The following is a 19,961-nucleotide window of genomic DNA, read 5'->3' on the forward strand; positions in this document are numbered from 1 at the left end:
ATAAATTGTCCCCCTGAGAGCAGAGAAGGTTAAGAGGAGATTGGATAGAGTATTGAAAATCTCAAGGGTTTTGACAGGGGGTGAATGTGAAGAAACCACTTTGGAGGGTCGGTCACCAGAGGACATGAACTGAAAGTGGTTGACAAAAGACCGAGAGGCAGCGTGAGGAACCCTTTCGGGTTCGGCACGGTAGCACAGTGGTTAGCACTGCTGCCTCACAGCACCAGGGACCCGGGTTCGATTCCCGGCTTGGGTCGCTGTCAGTGTGGAGTTTGCACGTTCTCCCCGTGTCTGCGTGGGTTTCCTCCGGGTGCTCCGGTTTCCTCCCACAGTCCAAAGATGTGCGGGTTAGGATTGGCCATGCTAAATTGCCCCTTAGTGTCAGGGGGACTAGCTAGCTGAAGTACATGGGGTTATGGGGATAGGGCCTGGGTGGGATTGTGGTCGGTGTAGACTCGATGGGCCAAATGGCCTCCTTCTGCACTGTGAATGGCTCTTCTATGATTTAAAACTCTGAGGTTTTGTGATCTGCGCAAGTGGATGGCGGAAGCAGATTTAATAGGAAACTTCAGCGGAGAATTGGAGAATCGATTAAAGGTTAAAAGAAAATACAGGATCACAGAGAAAGGATACGTGCGTGTGATTGACTGGATAACTCGACTAAAGTGTGTGTATAGGTATGGTGAACCAAAAGGCCAGCGTACTGTATCATTTTACGAAATAGTGCAGAGGAGCAAAGCAGTCTAGGGGTACAGATTGAGTGTGGCGACTAGGGGATTTTCACAGTAGCTTCATTGCAGTGTTAATGTAAACCTACTTGTGACAAGGGAACGGTTGGATTTCTGGTCTGACACCCTATCTAATATCGACACCAATCCAGAATGAACTGGTGTAGGGTGTAAAGGCAACAGTTCTTCCATTCCCACCAGTCTCCTGACGGGTAGCTTGGGTTCAAATTGCTCCCATGTCAAATTTTTTTGGATAATTTTCCTTGGAACATTAAGCACACCTCTCAGACTTTTCTTCCCCCGCCCTCTAACACTGATCACCCATCTAAAAGAAACATCAAACATCACAGCCATGCAGAAATATGATTTGACCTGTTGGTACCAAATATAAACACAGGTTTTAACGATATGAGTTGTAATGTTATTTTAAATGCGTTTCACAAGTAGAAATTCAAATGAACCAAATCAAATCAAAGATAATGCACTTTGGCTGAAGAAGTAAAATGCAGGATAAAAATTCTTACCTACAACTGGCGTCACGGTTAACCTGTATTCCTGAAATCTCCCCCTAGGGGTTTTCCATGTAATCTTAACACTGTCCTGAGAGACTATAGTAAACTTTAATCTTGTTGGAGAGGCAACTACAAGATGTGCAAAAACAAAAAGAAAGGAAAATTAATTAAACATAAGAAACGGATGCTGTTCTTATGTCAGAACATGAAGGAAAACAATTCATACACAAACCAACAAAGCAAGCTGTCAGTTATTTAGAATGAACATTTATGGCACAGTTAAAAACTAGAACTACCGCATTACTGACCAGGGTTCTAAACTATACGTGCTGACTGGTTATTTGGAAATCCTTCAAAGAAAGTCGAAATGCTCAAATCCACACAACTAAATTCAAATGACGATTTTCATCAGTGCGTTGAATGCAATAGTTCAATAGTTTAATCTGTTTAATTAAGTAATTAATTTAACAGTGTTTCAGCACTAACAATATAGTACAGAACCCTGGTTCCAAACACACTACAAACACCTGTATTAGTTTGTGCAATGAGAAACTACTTTGCAAGCAGGTTATCCCCACGGGTAGTTTCTGCATTGATCCATACAGTGAAACACAACAGACAAAGTAAGGTGAACCGGTGCAGTGCTGGAATGCATTTCCTCAGCCAGTAAACATATAATCCATAGGAATTGTCAAAAAGTACTTCCTTTTCTGTAAAGAAAGGTGAGGGAGTTCCACCACAAGCTTTCAACTCCGTAGTCTTTATTCTAAGACTTGCCTATTTGATGAGGACACAGATACAAGTTGATTAGCCCTCACCAGAAACCCCCGCAGTTCAATTAATTGGACCACCATGGTCAAAGTTAAGTGTCAGAACAGGGGAGAAGCTTTGGGACCCAAGAGTTGTGCAAATCCGAATGGCCATTTCAGGACAGGGATGTTTACATGGCAATGGCCCCCAAGTGCCTGGCACTTTGGGGGTTGCCTGTTTGAGCTTGAAAAAAAAAGACACAAATACAAGCAACCCAACAAATAATGCAAGTCAACTGGTAAACCACCATGAATGGTTTTGTGCCAAAATCCAACCATGCTTAACTAGCCTTGTTATCACTGCTCCCAATCATAAACCAAATTATCTTCAGTGCAGTTGTTAGTAGCTTATCAATAGTATTTCGGATGAGAGTTTTCATTAAAAACCAGATGAATTGTATAAGCTCTAAGCTTTAGCAAATTGAATTTTTTTTAATACAGTTTGCTCAGTAGTTCACAGTGCTCAACAGTGACATGTTCAGGTCTGTCTGCAAAGGCTTTATGGTATGCAAATGTTCAGCCCACACAAGTCTACAGCTGTCGCTGTTGTGTGGACAAGCCAAGACTAATCTCTAATGAAAGATCAGGGCAGAATGATTTAAGTTACCTCCATGGAAACACTAGCAGATACCCAAGAGCACAACTTGGAAATATCACTGAGGCCGTCGCACTTTTCTTCTGATGGCTCAGGGAGGAGAACACAATGTGTGTTAACTAATTCATTGCTAATTCTGTTGGGGATTGCAGTTACCGACGATCCTTAATGGATTAGCAAATGTGACAATGGCCCAGCAACATCTTTATTTTAAAAGTTCTCACCCTCGTTTCCAAATCCGTCCATGGCCTCACCCCCTCCCTATCTTTGTAATCGCCTCCAGCCCTACAACCCTCCAAGATCTCTACACTCCTCTAATTATGGCCTCTTGTGCATCCCCGATTTTAATCACTCCACCATTGGTGACTGTGCCTTCAGCTGCTGGTGTATTAAGCTTTGAAATTCCCTCCCAAAACCTCTGCCCCCCCCCCACTCTCTACTTCTCTCCCCTCCTTTCAGGCAACCCTTTAAAAACAAATCTTTGACCAAGCCTTTGGCGAACCACTCTCATATTGTCTTACGTGGCGCTGTGCCTAATTCTATTTTATGGTCGGAATTCTCCGATGTCGTTCGCCCGCCACTGATGCCAGCGAGAACAGAGAATCCGGCGCTCAACCAAATCTCCATTCACTGCAGCGGGGCCGGAGAATCCCAGCCGCGGGTAAGGTCGGAGAATTCCAGCCTATATCACTCCGGTGAGGCAACCTGGGAGGTTTTATTATGTTAACAGCCCAAATAAACATAGGTTTCTGCTGAAGTTGCTATTCACTGTCTGGGTATTAATCCAACGGAGCGAATGGGATTGCATGCTCTTTGTGGAACACATCCATGTTTTATCCCATTTTTGCTCAGGTGTGTTCCAATAAAATACACCTGCGGCAATACAATTTAGTAATGTGTTAGTGATTGGATATTTAGCTCCAACATCAGAAAGGCACCAAGGCTCCACGTCTTATCTCTTCCCCAAGAAGGTGGTGGGGCAACATTTTCTCAAGATGTCCTCTCTGCCAATGAAGCACTGCTCCCTACTGTTGTCTGCATGTCAGAGAGTCACTCTTTAGAGTGTACGTGGCTCCCAGTGATTCATGGCACACACTCACCCACACTTTGGACGCACTTGTTTAGGTTAAAGTGACAACACCTTTTCTCAATACTGGGGGAAATGTGGCAGATTGAGTGCCTAGGGCTTTAAGAGTTTGATTGGTTAAGTGGGTAAAGTTTGCGCCTTAATTATTAAGAAAATGATTTCAAAGTTATTTTCTTCAATAGTGGAAGTCTCAGCGCACCAATCGATAGTCTCCTGGCCTCTAGTGATGTGAAAAGTAGGTATAAGGAGTTATCCACATTGAATTGATTCCATTTTGATGCAGAGATGCATTTTGGCACAAAGTTACTGGTTTCTTGCCAAGCCCCAAGTAGACAATCACTCAGACAAAACAAGACAAAAATGATAGTTATGTATTCACCAACCTGAAGATGCCACCTTTTTTTTTCCTGTCGCACTTTAAAATCTTGCAGCGAAAATCTTGTTTCCCCCAAATAAAAATTACTGGCCAACCCAAGTTTGGGTTGAAACTTGGTGTCAAAATGGTCAATAAACTCGCCTCATTGAGAAAGAAACGTGCGACTGTAAAGTATAGGTTTGCGAGAATACTCAGCTGAACAGGAAAAATGCCCCAAGACCATCAAAGCTTTGACAGACAAATGGCTTTTAAAAGAAAAATAATTACGTAGGAATGCAACCCTACAGCACCATCAAAGGGAGGCATCTTTATTAAGCTTACAGAAAAGTAAGTTTCTTACAATTAACTCTCCAAGGTTTATACGTCTGTCCATTGAAGGTTAAACTGCCTGCATTTTGTTGCAAACACTTTGAGAAAAGAATCTACATCTGCTAAGTTTAATTGTGCGTGTGGAGAGCACAACCCAAGTCGCAAAAGTTTAGAGGCTGGAAACTCTCATCTGTTGCAAGCAGATGCAAAGAGCAGACCGATGTCCTTGGGTGATACAGAATTAATTAATTGCACAGTGCTACCTAAGATGTTCATAACAAATCTGATTCTTTTCTATCCGAGGCTGTGCAAAACAATATTTCATGGTGGGAACTGGTATTATTGTAGTTGCAAAGTTGTGGGATAATTATGTTTGCTGGATAAGCCCTGTTGCTTTTCTATTTTCTATAGGCTCTTGGACTGTAGTCCCTGTAAGGCACAGCGTGGCTGATGTTGATTAGGAGTCACCACAGTGCGAGACACTGAATCTGAGTGTGTAATTTAATGGGCACAACTGCTTGGACTACAGATTTCATCGAATTCCAAGAGAGGGAATTCTTAGCTGTCATCGCAGAAGGTTATCGGCACAGCACCCAGAACTGTTTAGGTCAGTTACCAACCATGGCTCTCACATGGAATGAAAGTTTGCACATTCATTTGAATATCATCTGGGGGAGGTAGAGCCGTAGTGGTATTGTCCCTGGACTAATAATCCAGAGACCCAACGTAACACTCCAGGGACCCAAGGTAACAGACGGCACAGTGGTTAGCACTGCTGCCTCACAGCGCCAGGGACCTGGGTTCGATTCCTGGCCTCGGATCACTGTCTGTGTGGAGTCATGATGTGGAGTTGCCGGTGTGGACTGGAGTAGGCGCAGTAAGCAGTCTCACAACACCAGGTTAAAGTCCAACAGCTTTATTTGGTAGCACAAGCTTTCGGAGCGCTGCTCCCCACTCACCTGATGAAGGGACAATGCTCCGAAAGCTCGTGCTACCAAATAAACCTGTTGGATTTTAACCTGGTGTTGTGAGGCTACTTATTGTGTCTGTGTGGAGTTTGCACATTCCCCCGTGTCTGCGTGGGTTTCCTCTGGGTGCTCTGGTTTCCTTCCACAATCCAAAGATGTGCGGAATAGGTTGATTGGTCATGCTAAATTGCCCCTTAGTTTCCCGGGATGCGCAGGTTAAAGGGATTAGCGGGGTAAATGTGTGGGGTTGTGGGGATAGGGCCTGGAGTGGGATTGTTGTCGGTGCAGACTCGATGGACCGAATGGTCTCCTTCTGCACTGTAGGGTTTCTATGATTCTTTCTATGAAATCCCACCATGACAGATCGTGAAATTTGAATTCAATTTTTTTAAATCTGGAATTTGTCATCTAAGAACTTGGCAGTGAAGAACTCACTCTCTCGGAATTCTATGAAATCTGGATGACCATGAACCCACTGTTGATTGGCATAAAGACCCATCTGGTTCACTAATGTTCTGAAGGAAAGGAAATCTGCCATCCTTACCCAGTCTGGCTCACATGTGACTCCAGAGCCACAGCAATGTGGTTGTCTCCCAATGCCCTCTAAAATGGAGGATAATTAGGGATGGGCAATAAATGTTGATCCAGCCATTGACACCCACATCTCGTGAACAAAGAATTTTAAAAATCGCATCTTCCTGTTAATTCATCACAGGGAGAGATGTGCGGCTTACACTTAAAAGCGTGGAGGAAAATGTGTAAAATGGGCAAGAAAGTGGGCACCAATGGGAATGAAATTGCTGGGAAGGAAGACGTGGAATTCTCTGGGAATGTGAATCCTCCATCTTTAAAGAACAAAGCACTTTGACCTGCTTGTCTTACCATAACAAAACGTGTAACACTTTCAGCCCCACTTCCATACTCTTAACACTTGAATTATTTTCAAATACATTCAATCATTGACAAGAATGAAGTCAAACAGCTTCCTGTAACTGTGACAATCCCTAATACTGCTTTCACAGGTTGAAGCAAATACTTCATGAGGTTACGAATGCAGAAAAGTTATTAATCCTGCTTTGTTGTATTTATATACATTTTACCTTGTTTTTTTTAATTAGCGTCACAAGTAGGCTTACATTCGCACTGCAATGAAGTTACTGTGAAAATCCCCTAGTCGCCACACTCCGGGTTCGGGCACACTGAGGGGGAATTTAGCATGGCCAATGCACCCAACCAGCACGCCTTTCGGAGGAAACCGGAGCATCCGGAGGAAACCCACACAGACACAAGAAGAACATGCAAATTCCACACAGACAGTGACCCAAGCCGGGATTGAACCCGGGTCCCTGGCATTGTGAAGTAGCAATGCTAACCACTGTGCCACCTGTGTGTCCCAAATTCGTACAAAGTGTGTGTTTTACTTAACACAATCGCCCTTCCTGTTATAGAACTGCAGCTGTTTCCAAACGATTATTGCTCTACAATTGTCCAACACCAAATCACCAAATAGAACTTTATAAAGAAGTGTTAAATCTATTTTTAGATTATTGAGAAGGAAATTGGCTGGATTTTTAAGATGGTCACAAATTGTATTTGTTACCATGCAATTAAAACCATGCAGCAAATGACAGTATTTGTACTGAAATTTCCTCATACAAAAATAAATAGAAATCATAATTATATCACCCAAAAATGTATATATTTTTGTGAAAAAACTGACTTTACAACAATTCCTTCCTTTTAAAGTAGTATTTTCAAATCACTAGATCTTTAAATCTATTACTCAGCGTTGAGATAACATAATGTGGGCACAGTTATAAGCCTCACAACACCAGGATAAAGTCCAACAGGTTTATTTGGTCGCACGAGATTTCGGAGCGCTGCTCCTTGGTGTTGTGAGACTTCTTACTGTGCCCACCCCAGTCCAACACGGCATCTCCACATCATGTGGGCACCGTTTGCATTGGCCTTAGGCTCAGGGGACGCATTTATATTTCAAGGGAAAATGTTCTTGAGGAGAAAATGGTGACAAATATTTCTCTTGTAAAGGCCAAACAGGCAAATTAAAAAGTGAAGCCTCTTCACACTGTGTCTAGGGGACCTCCTAATGAGGCTAAATGAGCTCGTCATTGAATCACACAGTCATACAATGCAGAAAAGGCCCTTTGACCCATCAAGTTGTGTGAAAATAGTTAGAATGCAATGGGGCTTTCAAAGTATGGGACACCGTTACAGCTTTCCATGGTTTTTGTGAATCTGATTTGGCTAAAAATACAACCACAAACATAATCAGTTCAATGTTATGCCTTAATATTTGCTCTGTGTGCCACAGCACTTCAAGACAATTCACTGGGCCCATGGGGAAAGATCAGGAAAGTAAGGTTAATTGTGATTCAAAGATCTGGCACAGGGACTATCGGATAAATGGTCTCTTTCTGTGCTGTTTCATTCCAAGATGATTCCATAAATTACGCAGACATGGTCACTGTCTGAAATACCAAATGGATCCTGATACCTCCCTGTATATCAGTTTGCGTGTGACCTGAGTTGCAATAATATTCATGTTTTTGAATTGTTTTCACATCAGGGTAGGAGTAATAGCCCATTAGAGAAATGAAAGAGAAAAAACTTCTACCAGCATCAGACACTGCTGTTCTTTGCTTCTAATAAACAGTAGCCCCCCAACCCCCCAAGGTCATTACCCATCAGAGATAGATAGGTTCTTGATTAATAAGGGGATTAGGGGTTATGGGGAAAAGGCAGGAGAATGGGGATGAGAAAAATATCAGCCATGATTGAATGGCGGAGCAGATTCGATGGGCCGAGTGGCCTAATTCTGTACCTATGTCTTATGGTCTTATTACAGAACGGCAAACACCAAACATTAGTCTCATCATTGTGATGAGAGGGCGTTCTTATTTTAGGAAGATCAAGGAGATGAGAGACTGCGTGAGCCCTACTAAATCTATGGCCCTCTTGCCCTGACGCCAACAACATACAGAGCCCACTAAACTATCCAGCACCCACTTAAAGGAGAGATACAAAGCAAAATTCAAAATGTTCTGGACCAAAATGGTCACTTTAAAGCCCTTAAGATTGGTTCACCAAACTACCAATCATAGGTCAGCACGGTGGCACGGTGGTTAGCACTTTTGTCTCAGCGCCAGAGACCCGGGTTCAAATCCCGGCTTGGGTCACTGTCTGTGCAGAGTCTGCACGTTCTCCCTGTGTCTGCATGGGTTTCCTCCGGGTTCTCCAGTTTCCTCCCACACTCCAAATGTGTGCGGGTTAGGTGGATTGGACATGCTAAATTGCCCCTTAGTGTCAGGGGGGATTAGCAGGGTAAATATGTAGGGTTACAGGGATAGAGCCTAGGTGGGATTGTTGTCACTGCAGACTTGATGGGCTGAATGTCCTCCTTCCGCACTGTAGGGATTCTATGATTCTATGATATTGTAACTGAGCCACACCAACCATCAACGATGGAAATGAGATTGCTACTGCTCTGCTATTCTATTTACAACACTTGTAGCCAATTCACAATTTGAAAGTATAAATATTAATAGAGATTCTTTGAACGATTTAGCCAAACAAATTGATTGATACAAATTTGGAATGTTACTTTGTTACTGTGCCATCATATCAGGGGAATTAGGACTTTGTTTTTCACCAGCCCTTGTTTCGCTTCTTTGTTAGGATGTCCCTCGCCAATGCAGTCAAGGGGTGAAGTGGTATTCACATGACTACACCAGCAGCAAAAAGGAAACAGATTTACTTTGCAACGTAAGAATGTAAGGAGTAGGAGCAGGATTAGGCCACATGGCCCACTCGAGCCTGTTCCACCATTCAATATGATGATGGCTGGTTTTCTGCCTCTTCTCCTCCCCCCAGAAGCAGCAAAGTCATTGCATTAAACTCGAAGACAAGGGCCCAGCCCAATCCGACCCTTTCATTCCAGTTGCATTAGAACCCAGCTTCAGCCTGGCGTTACCAATGACAGCGCAGATGAAATACCTGCCACTGTAACTGCAGAACTAAATGGGGTCGAAGTTTTATTAAGTGTTGACAGATGGTCAGGTATGAGGCAAGTACATACACTGGGTGCTGAAAAATACCTCTTACACTATCCTGATATGAAAAAATGCGACATGAGATTGTTCAAAATTCCTTTGCGGCTAAACATCAAAATAATATTGGCTGCTGAAGTTTACATGCCAGAATATCACGGAAAGGGAAAGAGCTATCTACAGCTTTACAGCAAGGCTGCAAAAATTGAATGATTATCCTATTTTTCAATCAGGCAATGGGCTATTTCATGCCTATACATATTGGAAATAATCACAAAAGAATGTCGCAATAATTATTTCACACGTTCTGTTTCATTGAAATACTGACTGACTTTAGAAGGCCTGGTCGCAGCAAATTAAAATTAACATGTACAATGTATTATAAAAGAACTTAAGGTCATAGCAAGTGATTTGCCCACATCTGCACATCAGGGGGATTTCTTGGACATTTACTTTATGTTGCCAATAATTACCTTGACCCTGTGTCTTTCCGTTGAAATGGACCGTCACTGCGACAAAGCTCAGGAGGATGCAGGTCCCTAATCTGTGCCCGAGGACCGGCATTTTTAAGTCTTGCCTGTGGCTGGCTTTACTCAGCAATCCTGTAAAATCAACACAACAACAGTATTTCTTAGGCACAGATTACAACAAGCAAAGTCATAGCACATTCCCTTCGAAAGGCAAAGCCAGAACATCATCACATTGGGGAACTGGGGGCAGTACGGTTGGCACAGTGGCACAGTAGTTAGCTCTGCTGCCTCCCAGCACCAGGGACCCGGGTTCGATTCCTGGCTTGGGTCACTGTCTGTGGGGAGTCTGCACATTCTCCCCGTGTCTGCGTGGGTTTCCTCCAGATTCTCCGGTTTCCTCCCACAGTCCGAAAGACGTGCTGGTTAGGTGCATTGGCCGTGCTAAATTCTCCCTCAGTGTTACCCGAACAGGTGCCGGAGTGTGGCGACGAGGGGATTTTCACAGTAACTTCATTGCAGTGTTAATGTGAGCCTACACGTGACACTAATAAATGAACTTTAACTTTGGCACCAAGTTGAAAAAGTCAAATGTTAATGACACGGAGCTGACGATAAGTTCTGTCCGAATGCAACAATTTTGTAATTCAACTTTTATGTCATAAACGGGTCCTTTTTCTATTCCAAACCATGGTTAGGTCTGACCCGAGGGTGAACCCGTTATGACTTGAGCTCCTCCCCTGGTTGTTATGGGGACTTCAGCTGTGAGCAGGAACGTGTTAAACAGAAAGATTAATAATAAATTTGCATTTATATAGTGCCTTTAATAGAGTAAAACATAACAGTGTTTCACAATGTTTTATCCAACAAAATTTAATAAAGAGATAAGATAAAAACAGAAAATGCTGGGAAAACCCAACAGGTCTGGCAGCAGCTGTGAAGAGAGAATAGAGCCAATGTTTCGAGTCTGGATGGCCCTTCGTCAAGAGCTCAATTTTCGTCAGAGTTTAATAAGGTGATATTAGGACAGATGGTCAAAAGGTTGGTCAAAGAGTAGACAATGAGCTGCAGTTTAATGGAGAAAGGTGGAGAGATTTAGGGATGGAGTTCCAGAGTCCAAGGCTCAGGCAGCTGAAGACACGACCAGCAATGGTCAGGATATGTAAGAGGCCAGATGTGGAATAGCGCAGAGACCTCAGAGAATTGTAAAACTGGAGGGGGTTACAGAGATAGGGATGAGGCCAGATGATATCGAAGCAAGGTCAAGATATTATGGAATGAAATCGGCCATTTGGCCAATCAAGCCCTTTCCCTCCAAAGCCTTTGTCAAAGCCTTTGTCATCTGGACTTGAAACGTCAGCTCTTTTCTCTCCTTACAGATGCTGCCAGACCTGCTGAGATTTTCCTGCATTTTCTCTTTTGGTTTCAGATTCCAGCATCTGCAGTAATTTGCTTTTATCAAGCCCTCTCCCTCCTCAGACTAAATGCATGTTCTATTCTGGTTTACAAGTTCAGTTCAGATCTTCAGAAGTGTTAATCGCCCCTTTTAAATAATCTTGAGCATTTTATTTTTCTGGACAATGATTCAAGCTGGTACAGCAATGATGTACTCAGTGACCCAAACCTGAATACCTGCACCCAAAAGAGAAAACACTGGAAAATCTCAGCAGGTCTGGCAGCATCTGTAAGGAGAGAAAAGAGCTGACGTTTCGAGTCCAGATGACCCTTTGTCAAAGCTAAAAGGCAGAGAAAGTGGGAGATATTCATACTGCAGGGGGAGGGTATGAAAGATGAGTCATAACCACAGAAACCAGGGGAAAGGCTGCTAATGGCAGCCCATAGAGAGAATAAAGAGTGTGAATGGCCAAACGGCAGAGAAGCTGTAGACTGTGACAAATGGAGATGTTGGGAGGGGCGGGGGCGAGATGGGACAGAGGTAGAATGTAGAGAAGGGGAAGTGGGGGGAAGAAAAGGTAAGGGAAGGGGATGAAGTAGGGGGAAAGAGTGGAGGGCCGGAAGAAAAATGAAGATAGACAATAAAGAAATAAAAGGTAGAGAACAGTAAAAAATAAAATAAAATATAATGAAAACAAAGGGGTCATGGTGGGGTAGAGCAAATCATCTGAAGTTGTTGAATTTGATGTTGAGACCGGAGGCTGTAAAGTGCCGAGCCGGAAGATGAGATGCTGCTCCTCCAGATCCTTGAAGGTGACGTCACAGGTGGAGAAGGTGGTGAAGAAGGCATATGGCATGCTTGCCTTTATAGGACGGGGCGTAGAGTATAAAAGTTGGGGTCTGATGTTGCAGTTGTATAGAACGTTGGTTCGGCCGCACTTGGAATACTATGTCCAGTTCTGGTCGCCACACTACCAGAAGGACGTGGAGGCTTTAGAGAGAGTGCAGAGGAGGTTTACCAGGATGTTGCCTGGTATGGAAGGGCTTAGTTATGAGGAGAGATTGGGTAAACTGGGGTTGTTCTCATTGGAAAGACGGAGGATGAGGGGTGACCTAATAGAGGTGTATAAAATTATGAAAGGCATAGATAGGGTGAACAGTGGGAAGTTTTTTCCCAGGTCGGTGGTGACGTTCATGAGGGGTCATAGGTTCAAGGTGAAGGGGGGGAGGTTTAACACGGATATCAGAAGGACGTATTTTACACAGAGGGTGGTGGGGGCCTGGAATGCGCTGCCGGGCAAGGTGGTGGAGGCGGACACACTGGGAACGTTTAAGACTTATCTAGATAGCCACATAAATGAAGTGGGAATGGAGGGATATAAAAGAATGGTCTAGTTTGGACTAGGGAGCGGCACGGGCTTGGAGGACCGAAGGGCCTGTTCCTGTGCTGTATTGTTCTTTGTTCTTTGTTCAGTTTGTGTTGAGCTTCACTGGAACAAAGCAGCAGGCCAAGGACAGACCTGCACCTTTTGTACATGGGATTCTTTTATCCATTCCTTGGTGAATTAAGCTAATACTAGATAGGAAGAGGATGGGCTAGAATCATTAGAATCATAGAATTATAGAAACCGTACAGTGCAGAAAGAGGCCATTTGGCCCATCGAGTCTGCACCGACAACAATCCCACCCAGGCCCTATCCCCATATCCCTACACATTTACCCGCTAATCCCTCTAACATACACATCCCGGGACACTAAGGAGCAATTTAGCATGGCCAATTAACCTAACCCGCACATCTTTGGACTGTGGGAGGAAACTGGAGCACCCGGAGGAAACCCACGCAGACGCAGGAAGAATGTGCAAACTCCACACAGACAGTGACCCAAGCCGGGAATCGAGCCCAGGTCACTGGAGCTGTGAAGCAGCAGTGCTAACCACTGTGCTACCGTGCCGCCCAGAAGTGCTTTATTCTACAATGAGATTGATATGCAGTATTGGGAATGTACAACAAAATAGTCACAATGACATTGAATTTGTCCAATCGACACAAACTTATTTCACTGGATAAATGAAAATGATGAAGGTGCCATAATACCCCACTTCAGACAATCATCTTGTTTCACTTAGTAAGAAATCTCACAACACCAGGTTAAAGTCCAACAGGTTTGTTTGGGATCACGAACTATCGGAGCACTGCCCCTTCATCAGGTGAGTCACCAGGAGCAACGCTCCGAAAGCTCGTGATTCCAAATAAACCTGTTGGACTTTAACCTGGTGTTGTGAGACTTCTTACGGTGTCCACCCCAGTCCAACATCAGCATCTCCATCTTATTATTTCACTTAAACTTCCGAATCCTGTCTTTTGAGCCAACTCTTCCTGGGAGCCACAACTCTTGTTCAAAGTCTACACTATCTTATTAGGCATTTAAAATTTAATTTTACTCCATTCAGAAAGAGATCCAATACTTTCCAACAGCGGGATATGTATGATTAAAGAGTTGAACTACAAATTTGATTGTCTATAACAAAACAACATCAAAGCAAGTTCATTCGCTTTTTATCTAATGTCTCCAATATTGCTTTGATATCACTTATGGTAATACACGACATTCTACCAAATTTAACATTCTCCTTGTTCTGTTCAGATGCCTCCTTGCTCTCACCCTTTCCTGTTTCTGCATCCTCCTCCTCTGCTTTCCTCTAAACCTTCCCTTCTGATCAGATCTCATTTCTGGTGCTTCATTCCCCCCCTCAGCCATTCAGATCTGCATCCTCCTTTAAAACACTTCGCTCAGGCTAAAGTTTTGTGTCACTTGTCCTTCTGTGGCTCAGTGTCAAATTTTGTTTAATTTCATTCCATTGAAGCATTTTGGAACGTTTTACTGTGTTAAATGCACCATATCAATGCAAGCTGTTGTTTTAAAACATAACTTTTAAAGTTTATTTATTAATCACAAGTAGGCTTACATTAACACTGCAATGAAGTTACTGTGAAAATCCCCTAGTCACCACACTCTGGCACTTGAGGGAGAATTTAGCATGGCCAATGCGCCTAACCCGCACATCTTCCGGACTGTGGGAGGAAACCGGAGCACCCGGAGAAACCCATGCAGACATGGGGAGAATGTACAGACTCCGCACAGACAGTAACACAAGCTAGGAATTGAACCTGGGTCTCTGGCGCTTGAGGCAGCAGTGCTAACCACTGTACCACTCCCAAAAAAGTTGAAAAGTAGTCAAAGGAAAAGCCAACTGAAGGGTGACATGATTTGTACCGCAAACCTGTTCAAATCTCCCAAGTCTAGAGACTAAGAGCAGGTAATTCGCCAAGAAGGGTAAGTCTGTGAAATTTCTCCCTCACCACCGCCAGGATAATGAGGAAAAACTGCAGAAGATTAAAGCAAAACCTTACTTCCAACCCGACGCTAACCAAGACCTGCTGTGGCCATTTCATGGTTCCAGTATCTCCTCGTGTCTGTAACATCGACTGCACAGCAGTCATCATTTATCCATCCAGCCCTTTCAATGATACAGAACAGACACGTTTCGCTACTGGGAGATTTCACTTCCATTCTTACTCAGGATTTAGTCACCTCTATCTATGCTCAGTATCGGAATTAACCTGTTTCCAGTCTCTCAAAATGGGTTTGACAGGTGAGACAGCACAGGAGCAGAGATTAACTGGGAATGCCATAGGAAACTGAGGGTCCAGCTATCGTTTTGGGCATGGGAGGGGGGACATGAATTGTTGCTGTCTGAAAAGCAACAGGATTTATGTTTGCAATTAGTGAGATTAAACCAAACAACCTCAGCTCATCCAGTCCGTGCAAGTGGGGGCTCCCCCTCCAGTGCAGTTGGGGCTCCAATGCAGCTGGATTCCCCCCGCCATCCCCCTCCAGTGTACCTGGGATTCAGTCCCTGGTCTCGGTCGGTCCTCCCGTGTCTCCCACAGAAAGTCAGTCTGGGACACACTCCGATTCCTCCGCCTCTGAATGCACTCCGGGTGTGATCTTAGACTCTGCCAGAAGTGTGTGAAGAAGATTTCTTTTCCCCTGTTTTGTGGTCACACTCCCCAGAGACCTGAGGGCAGAGGTGCTAACTCGGTGAGATTTGTTTCTTCTGTCTGGGAGTTCCACAGTGAACAGAAACTGATTCGAGGGGCGGCCGCTGAGCAAGTTTCATTCAATCTCTCGGGGCGAGGAGAGAGCCAGCGAGCAAGTCAGGGCACAGACTGTAAACTCTCTCAGAGGACAGGTATCCAGGGAAACACAAAACATGTCTCTGGAACTAAACAGATGTGTGTCCAAAAAAGCAACTGCTGGCCCCAAAACCTTTCTGTACAAAGCGTGTTATTAAAAATCCTTCAGTAATCGCTGCGCCTGTCCCTTGCTTTGATGAATCGGAGTGGGTTGCTACTAAGAGTTAAGCACTTATTCCACCTTCAAATTCACAGATGGACTAAACAGATTGTCCCTAAGAGAGATTCCTCATGCACTGTTGAACCTGCATCATTATTAGCATAGTATCTCCGAGCAAAAAACTTTCTTCAACAACTTTGGGAAAGTGCCTCTTAAACTTTGCAATTCCTGATAAGACATATAGTTCATGGTGTTAACCTGGCGTTGTGAGGCTACTTACGATGTTAAAAAAGACAGACATGGTTATATCATTAGCAATAATAGTTGGGCAAATTCCTTACCTCAGTGAGACGGGAAGCATTGATTCTGGAGTCAATTTACTTTCTCAAAAAGTTGAAGAATTATTTTTAAAGTGTTTTTTTCTCCAACGCCAGAAGTGACAGCTCCCTCCCTCTCTCTCTCTCTTTCCCTGTATATGGGGCTACAGGACCTGTCGAATCTCTCTCTCTCCTCCCTGCTCCAGGAGTGAGAAGGATCCACACACACAAAACTCACCACCCATCCAGACTCGATCACCTCCCCTGAGTCCTACCCTCCCCACTCCTGTCCCGGCCAATGAAAGACTCAAGAACCACCCCCCAAAAAGCCTGACTGACACTTTTTTTTCCAGAGAAAGTGGGAAGAGGGTGAAATTTTTTCTGTGTGATTTCAAGGAGTCACGCCTGGTCTGATAACATGCTGGGGCAATGAATGAGCTTATCCACTAACAACTATTAAAATATATTCAGGTGTGCCTGCTGGGGTCTAAATGTTAAAACAGGAGAGGATAGAACCACTCATTGTAGAAATATAGAATTATACCTGGATCAGTACTTTATTTCTTTAACAATTAGGAAAGTAATTCCGACTTTCTTTGAACTTAGTTGGAAAAGGCATATGATGTGGGTGGCTCGGTGGCACAGTGGTTAGCACTGCTGCCTCACAGCGCAGGAACCCGGGTTCAATTCCGGCCTCGGGTATGGAGGCTGGGACTCCAGTCTGTCTGGAGTTTGCACGCTCTCCCCGTGTCTGTGTGGGTTTCCTCCGGGTGCTCAAGTTTCCTCTCACACTCCAAAGATGTGCAGGTTAGGTTGAGTGGCCATGCTAAATTGACCCCAGTGTCAGGGTAATTAGCAGGGTAAATGTGTACAGTTACAGGAATAGGGCCTGGGTGGGATTGTGGTCAGTGCAGACTCGATGGGTCGAATGGCCTCCTTCTGCGCTGTAGGATTTCTATGGTTCTATGACCAACTACTTGTTTTAATATAATAGACTGGTCACTTTTAAAAAGGGATGTGAACTTCCCTGTGATAGAGATAAAGGATAGCACAAGATTTTGTGTCTTGAGACTTTTACTGTAACAAACAAACTAGATGAATATCAACTAAACATTACATCAGGCAAATAATGCAGTTATCTACAGAAGAGGTACCCTCACCCCACAATTACCACAACAAAAAACCCCACTCCACATTTATATATTAAACCAGGGTGAACAATCATCCTGAATTTCATGGGACCATCCCATAATAACAACTTGTCCTGGTCCCCCAATGCTGACACTATAGTTAGGAAAGCCCACCAACGCCACTACGTTCTCAGAAGACTAAGGAAATTTGGCATGTCAGCTACGACTCTCACCAGCTTTTACAGATGCACCGTAGAAAGCATTCTTTCTGGTTGTCTCTCAGCTTGGTCTGGCTCCTGCCCTGCCCAAGACTGCAAGAAACTACAAAAAGTTGTGAATGTAGCCCAATCCATCACGCAAACCAGCCTCCCATCCATTGACTCTGGCTACACTTCCTGCTGCCTCGGCAAAGCAGAGAGCATAATTAAGGACCCTACGTACCCCGGACATTCTCTCTTCCACCTTCTTCCATCGGGAAAAAGATACAAAATTCTGAGGACACGTACCAACCGACTCAAGAACAGCTTCTTCCCTGCTGCCATCAGACCTTTGAATGGACCTGCCTCGCATTAAGTTGATCTTTCTCTACACCGTAGCTATGACTGTAACACTACATTCTGCACACTCTCCTTTCCTTCTCTATGAATGGTCTGCATAGCATGCAAGAAACAATACTTTTCATTGTATGTTAATACATGTGACAATAATAAATCAAATCAAATCAAATAATTGAGGTGGTTTTCACATGTCCTGCTAGCAGTATTCCGTTGGTACAGTCTGGACAGCAACGCGTCCCCCTACCCACTAATCCCGGCTTCCACACTCTGGTCAGCAGCCCACTCCCACAATCTTGCCAGCATTACACCCAATCTCCCACCCCCGCCATCCCCACTCTCCCCAACTCATGCGATTCCCCCATAAGTGTCCCTTATCATTTTTCCATGAGAGCTGGTAACCCTGTTCACGGCAACTTCTGACAAAATCCCAAATTCCTCCTAATGATCCAACAGGATCTCTTCTCCCGCCCCATCACAAAGTCCTCCAAACTCCTTTAAAACGTCCTGGCACTCAATCTTCTGAGTACACCTGAATTGATTTCTAGAAGCAAGGCGCCATCTGGTGGCTCCTGAGTCTTTATATCTCCACAGGTCCCATCTCTTCAAACAGGGAATCCACTCTCACCAGCATTCTGCTTGGTGCTTAACACAAAACATCCTTGCACACCCTCTGCAAGGCTTTCTGACTCACTGAGATTGTGAATCTGCATCCAGCAAGATCAGCTACTCTTCTTTTGTTTTAATGTGTGAGAAGGAGCATTTGAATTTCGATGAGTTTCAACCTGGGCCTCTGTTCCCATAGCAACCCAATCACAATGCTCTGTTTCTGCGCAGATTTCAGCAAGATTATCATCCCCACAGAGGGACATTCTGCTTACTTGAAATTTAAAAAGACAAATCAAAACATGACTGTCTATTAAAGTCTCACATTCATGACAATAAAGCCTTCAACCTAGTACATTATCCTGATGGGGAACACTTCAGCAGTCAAGGGCATTCAGCCTCTGATCTTCAGATAAGCGTTCTCCAAGGCGGCCTTCAAGACACACAACAACGCAGAATCGCCGAGCAGAAACTGATAGCCAAGTTCCGCACGCATGAGGACGGCCTCAACCGGGATCTTGGGTTCATGTCACACTATCTGTAACCCCCACGACTTGCCTGGGCTTGCAAAATCTCACTAACTGTCCTGGCTTGAGACAATTCACATCTCTTTAACCTGTGCTTAACCCTCTCTTCACTCGCATTGTCTGCACTTGTAAAGACTTGATTAGCTGTTAAGACTCGCATTCCAACCATTATTTTGTAATTGAGTTTGTGTCTATATATGCCCTGTTTGTGAATCCAACTCTCCATTCACCTGATGAAGGGGCAGTGCTCCGAAAACTCGTGCTACCAAATAAACCTGTTGGACTTTAACCTGGTGTTGTGAGACTTCTTACTGTGCTTACCCCAGTCCAACGCCGGCATCTCCACATCACTAGTACATTATCCCAAGAAACTTTACAGGTGGGTTATCAGACAAAATTGGACACCATTTCATCCCTATAAGGAGATATTAGGCAGCTGACCAAACATTTAGTCAAAGGATTAGGTTTTAAGGAGTGTCTTAAAGGAGGAAACAGAGATAGAGAGGCTAACATGTTTACAGAGGGAACTCCATAGATTAAGGCCCAGACACCTGAAGACACAGTTCCCGATAATGAAATGATGCAAATCAGACGTTTGAAGAGACCAAAATGGAGGAGCACAGAAATCCTGAGAGGTGCGGGGTTGGAGGAGATTACAGAAATAGGGTGCACAATGGCAGCCATCTGTACCATCAACAAGATGCACGACAGAAATTCAACAAGGCTCCTTAGGCAGCACCTCCCAAACCCTCGACCACTTCCATCTAGAAGGACAAGTGTAGCAGATACCTGGGAACGCCACCACCTGGACGTTCCCCTCCAAGTCACTCACCATCCTGATTTGGAAATATATTGGCCATTCCTTCACTGTCACTGCGTCAAAATCCTGGTACTCCCTCCCTAATAATGGCACTGTGCATGTGCCTACACCTGACGGACTGCAGCAGTTCAAGAAGGCAGCTCACCACTACCTTCTCAAGGATAACTAGGGATGGGCAATAAATGCTGGTCTAGCCAGCGACGCCCACATCTCATGAATGAATGAAAAAAGGAAACCAGGCCATGGAGTGAGTAGAAAACAAAGATAGCAATTTTTAAACTGAGGCATCGATGGATGGGGAGCCATTGTAACTTTGTGGGAAAAATGTTGGAAAG

At 44.2% G+C, this 19,961-nt stretch overlaps 1 protein-coding gene across 2 annotated transcripts in view; it reads right to left on the reverse strand.

Annotated features, from left to right (window-relative positions):
- col14a1a (collagen, type XIV, alpha 1a) overlaps nucleotides 1-19,706 on the reverse strand; it is a 245,891-nt gene extending 226,185 nt beyond the window's left edge. The window contains exons 1-3 of one of the 2 annotated variants that reach the window (XM_078216910.1): nucleotides 19,639-19,706; nucleotides 9,925-10,053; nucleotides 1,253-1,369 (exon numbers count right to left, since the gene is read on the reverse strand). In XM_078216910.1, coding sequence (XP_078073036.1) covers nucleotides 1,253-1,369; nucleotides 9,925-10,053; nucleotides 19,639-19,666 — 274 coding nt within the window. In that variant the 5' untranslated portion in view covers nucleotides 19,667-19,706. Of the gene's footprint in view, nucleotides 1-1,252; nucleotides 1,370-9,924; nucleotides 10,054-16,013; nucleotides 16,243-19,638 lie in introns of those variants that run through there. The other variant, XM_078216911.1, reaches the window with a different exon arrangement.
- Nucleotides 19,707-19,961: the final 255 nt, after the last annotated feature.

The sequence above is a fragment of the Mustelus asterias genome, chromosome 7, assembly GCF_964213995.1.
Source record: "Mustelus asterias chromosome 7, sMusAst1.hap1.1, whole genome shotgun sequence".
In the NCBI taxonomy this organism is placed as follows: domain Eukaryota; kingdom Metazoa; phylum Chordata; class Chondrichthyes; order Carcharhiniformes; family Triakidae; genus Mustelus; species Mustelus asterias.